The 4,635-nt window shown below is 52.1% G+C and overlaps 1 protein-coding gene across 1 annotated transcript; it reads left to right on the forward strand.

Annotated features, from left to right (window-relative positions):
• The first annotated feature begins 274 nt into the window (after positions 1–274).
• FZD7 (frizzled class receptor 7) lies at positions 275–3,844 on the forward strand. Its single transcript, XM_069983289.1, has one exon. The coding sequence runs from the start codon at positions 522–524 to the stop codon at positions 2,196–2,198; it is 1,677 nt and encodes a 558-aa protein (XP_069839390.1). The 5' UTR covers positions 275–521; the 3' UTR covers positions 2,199–3,844.
• Positions 3,845–4,635: the final 791 nt, after the last annotated feature.

A 4,635-nucleotide genomic window follows, 5' to 3' on the forward strand; every position in this document is an offset into this window, starting at 1 on the left:
CCTCCCCCTCCGGGCGCCCCTCGCTTTGTTCGGCTTCCAGCATTCCCCTCCCCTGCCCCATTCACTTCTGACCAATCAGGACTGGCGCCGGGTAGAAAAACAAAGGCGCTCATTGGTGGAGGCTGCAGAAGCACACCCCGCCCACTCTCAGTCTGCCACGGGTTTGTGAATGGGGGGCCAGCACGCTGATTAGAGTAGTGGGCGGGGACAAGGAGTTTGGCGGAGACCCCGCCCCTTTCCCTTGTTGCAGAGTTACGCCTTCTTATAAGGAGCGCGGCGCTTGTGGCAGCATTGTACTGACTTATATTGGGAGAGGAGGGTGACGGACACTGAAGCTGCACGTACCGTATTGGCAGCAGCAGAGGCGGCCTCAGACTGCCGGATCCCGGGACTACGAGCCACTGTGGAGCTTACACTCAGCGCCCTGCTGGATCTACTATCGGACTGCTGCTTACATACTAGCGCCTCCTTGTGCTCGGAGCGGCGCACAGCACACACTTGTTGCCCGGGAGCAGCGCACTATGATGGGGAGGAGAGCGGGGCGCCTGCTGCTGCTGTGGGCGCTCACCCTGCTGCCGCTGCTCTGCTGCTCCGCTGCCCAGCCGTACCACGGAGAGAAGGGCATCTCCGCCCCGGACCACGGCTTCTGCCAGCCCATCTCCATCCCCCTGTGCACGGACATCGCCTACAACCAGACCATCATGCCCAACCTGCTGGGCCACACCAACCAGGAGGACGCCGGGCTGGAGGTGCACCAGTTCTACCCGCTGGTCAAGGTGCAGTGCTCGCCCGAGCTGCGCTTCTTCCTGTGCTCCATGTACGCGCCGGTGTGCACGGTGCTGGAGAACGCCATCCCGCCGTGCCGCTCGCTCTGTGAACGGGCCCGACAAGGCTGCGAGGCCCTGATGAACAAGTTCGGCTTCCAGTGGCCGGAGAGGCTGCGCTGCGAGAACTTCCCGGTGCACGGAGCGGGCGAGATCTGCGTGGGCCAGAACACCTCGGATACCCCGTCCGGCCCCACGGCCCACCCGACCCCGCTGCTGCCGGAGATCCTCACCTTCCAGCCGCACTCCCCGCACCGGGACTTCAGCTGCCCCCGCCAGCTCAAGGTGCCCCCGTACCTGGGCTACAGCTTCCTGGGGGAGAAGGACTGCGGCGCCCCGTGCGAGCCCAGCAAGGGCAACGGCCTGATGTACTTCAAGGAGGAGGAGGTGCGCTTCGCCCGGCTGTGGGTCGGCATCTGGGCCATCCTGTGCGCCATCTCCACCCTCTTCACTGTGCTCACCTACCTGGTGGACATGCGGCGCTTCAGCTACCCGGAGCGGCCCATCATCTTCCTGTCCGGCTGCTACTTCATGGTGGCGGTGGCCTATGCCGCGGGCTTCCTGCTGGAGGAGCGAGCCGTCTGCCTGGAGCGCTTCTCCGAGGACACGTACCGCACGGTGGCGCAGGGCACCAAGAAGGAGGGCTGCACCATCCTCTTCATGATCCTCTACTTCTTCGGGATGGCCAGCTCCATCTGGTGGGTCATCCTGTCCCTCACCTGGTTCCTGGCAGCGGGCATGAAGTGGGGCCATGAAGCCATTGAAGCCAACTCTCAGTACTTCCACCTGGCCGCCTGGGCAGTGCCCGCTGTAAAGACTATCACTATTCTGGCCATGGGCAAAGTGGACGGTGACCTCCTGAGTGGTGTGTGCTATGTGGGCATCAGCAGCGTGCCAGCCCTCCGTGGCTTTGTGTTGGCACCGCTCTTCGTCTACCTGTTCATTGGCACCTCCTTCCTGCTGGCCGGCTTCGTGTCCCTGTTCCGCATCCGCACCATCATGAAGCACGATGGCACCAAGACTGAGAAACTGGAGAAGCTGATGGTGCGCATTGGGGTCTTCAGCGTACTCTACACCGTGCCCGCCACCATTGTGTTGGCATGCTACTTCTACGAGCAGGCGTTCCGGGAGACCTGGGAGAAGACGTGGCTGATGCAGACCTGTAAGAGCTTCGCCATCCCATGCCCCAGCCAACATTTCTCCCCCATGAGCCCAGATTTCACCGTCTTCATGATCAAGTATCTGATGACCATGATTGTGGGCATCACCTCCAGCTTCTGGATCTGGTCAGGGAAGACACTGCAGTCCTGGCGTAAGTTCTACTATAGACTCAGTAACAGCAGCAGTGGGGGTAAGGGGGAGACTGCGGTATGAGGGGTGCCCACCTTCATAGACTGTGTCCAGGGATCATGGACTCCTTCTCGCTCTTCTTATTGCACATTGCCCCACAGTGAGCTGCCGGCTCTGCTCCCTTCACCCCATGTGGACAGGGGTTTCTTATAAGTTATAATAACTTGGCTGCGGGTGGACTATGCACATTGTTCTGCACCCTGTGATGTATCATAACTGCCGAGGATGCCTCCCTGATACCCGACTATACAATCTATTGCTGTGCCAGGCTTGGGATAGAATGGACTGTAGTATTGGGATTACTGCCAGCAAGTCTACCCCCAGGATCAATACCCTCCCATCTCCAGTCCGGATGATATTTGCCGTTCTTTGTACTTTGTATAACTTGGTTGTATTATTTGTCACTTAGCATAAAACAAAAAAAAGTTGTCTGCACCCTGTGACCCTTCTGTATGTCTCCCGGGATGCCCTATCAGGGCATGCTGGGAGTTGTAGTAGTGTCCCAGGTTGCATAGTGTGGCTATACACAACTTGCAGTAGAGGAATTTGTCATTTGCTCAGCTGAAGTAGGGGGTAGGCCATGTTTACTCAGCAGACCAAGCCGGTGGGTGCCCAGTATCCAGGCTACAGCCACTTCATTAGAGTTCCAGTGACTGGAGTGTCACCTCCCAGCAGCTGGGCAAATAGCACCTTTTGGTGTAGACTCTCCTGCTGTTGTGTCAACAAAGTCCTGTATTGTAGTGGAGTTACTGTTAGTGTGCCACCCAACCCCCGCTATCTCTATTTTAAGTGCAAATCCAGAGGCCCCTCTTTATAGGTGTTGCTGTGGAGGACTAGTGTAACCCTTGTGCTATGTAAGCTCGGGAGGGAAATGGTTAATGGTTCTTGTGTCTAAGGCCAGCAACACATTCCTCTCGCAGGGCTTTGCTATCTTCTCCAGCTGCAAATGGGGTTAAAGCATTTCCTTTGTAGACAAATGCCAAATGGCCTGGGATTCCTCTGCCACCCATAACTAGGGGAGGGGGTGGGTGGGTTAGGAGTTTGGGCTGTAGCTCCAGGCTTTGGATAGTCAGTGAATTTTTATGGTTTAAAGTGCATTATGCCTCTTAAATGGTCTCACAGCACTAACAGAGTAATGGTTAACACTTAACACCTTTTTTATGGGTCACCCCGTGTGAGCAGAGGTTAAAGGTGACGGCACATTTTGTCTGTCTTGTTTCCATGTCATAGCGCTGTATACTGAGGGCATACAGCCCGTGTCATGGTGACTTATCCTGGTGCATTCACTGGTTTTACAGTTATCTTGGTCTAGGGAAGTACTCAGAACAAAAGGCTTAGGCAGGCTTTACTTTTTTTTTTTTTTTTTTTTTTCCTGTGTATTTCCACCCCCTCCAGATGAGATGTCCATTTATTTTTCTACACCTAGAGAATATAACAGTTGCTGCATACTGTGTATTTTGACGGTCGGATACAATGTACAACCTTAAGAGACTATTTTATAAATGATTTTTGTAATGTGCATGTCATAGCAACAGATGAAGACGACATTGTTATATATTTTTTGTAAATAACTGTACCTTTTGTACGAAGATATATATGTATTTATACATTTCTATGACTCACTCTTATCTCATGTACAGAACACTAAATAAAGCCTACTTTTTAGGTAACTCTGGTGGTGTTTTAATGGGGAGTATGGAAGTTTTGTCTAAAGGGTTAAACATGGCAAACTAGCTTTAGATAAAGGGGGTGGGCAAATACTTTATATAGGAACCTAAACACTAGAATAAGTGGGGGAACACGTTGGGGGGGGGGGGGGTCAGTCTAAGGCTGGGTTCACACTGCGTTTTTGCAATCCGTTTTTTGCTAAAAACGGATGCATTTGTGTGCATCTGTTTTATCCATTAACTTCCATTTAAAAAAAAATGCTGATCGAGACTGATCAGTGGTGTTTTTTTTTTTTTTTTTTTGTTTGTTTTTTTTTAATGGCCACAAAAGTAGTGTTAACAGTACTTTTATGTCTGTTAAAAAAACGGATTCTTTTGATCCGTGTTTTTTTCTTTTTTTTTTAAATTGCAAGTCAATGGAAAAACGGATGCACACAAATGCATCCGTTTTTTTCCATCCATTTTTCGCAAAAAATGGATTGCAGAAACGGAATGTGAACCCAGCCTTATGTTAAAGGGCACATACAGGAGTGGAGGAACAGTCAGCATCCTGCGCTTATAGCAGCATGAATTTAGCCCTTAGTTTTCAGTAGATCCAGTATGTGTGAAAGTAGAGTAATGGAGTAGGAAAGGTCCCCTGCACGTTCACGGTCGGTGTCCCTGGTGCTTCACATAGGATACAGGCTGACAGGTGCCTAGGTTTTTTTCTGTTCTGTCACTGGATCACACTCCTTGCTTGTGAAGGTTGTAATGTGTAATATTTTACTAAGTTTGAGCTGTACAGTAGGATGGTA

Source organism: Dendropsophus ebraccatus, chromosome 9 (genome assembly GCF_027789765.1).
Source record: "Dendropsophus ebraccatus isolate aDenEbr1 chromosome 9, aDenEbr1.pat, whole genome shotgun sequence".
Lineage (NCBI taxonomy): Eukaryota > Metazoa > Chordata > Amphibia > Anura > Hylidae > Dendropsophus > Dendropsophus ebraccatus.

Bases quoted from the DNA above. Each gene is read 5' to 3' on its own strand.
- FZD7 (XM_069983289.1), top strand. From the start codon at position 522: ATGATGGGGAGGAGAGCGGGGCGCCTGCTGCTGCTGTGGGCGCTCACC.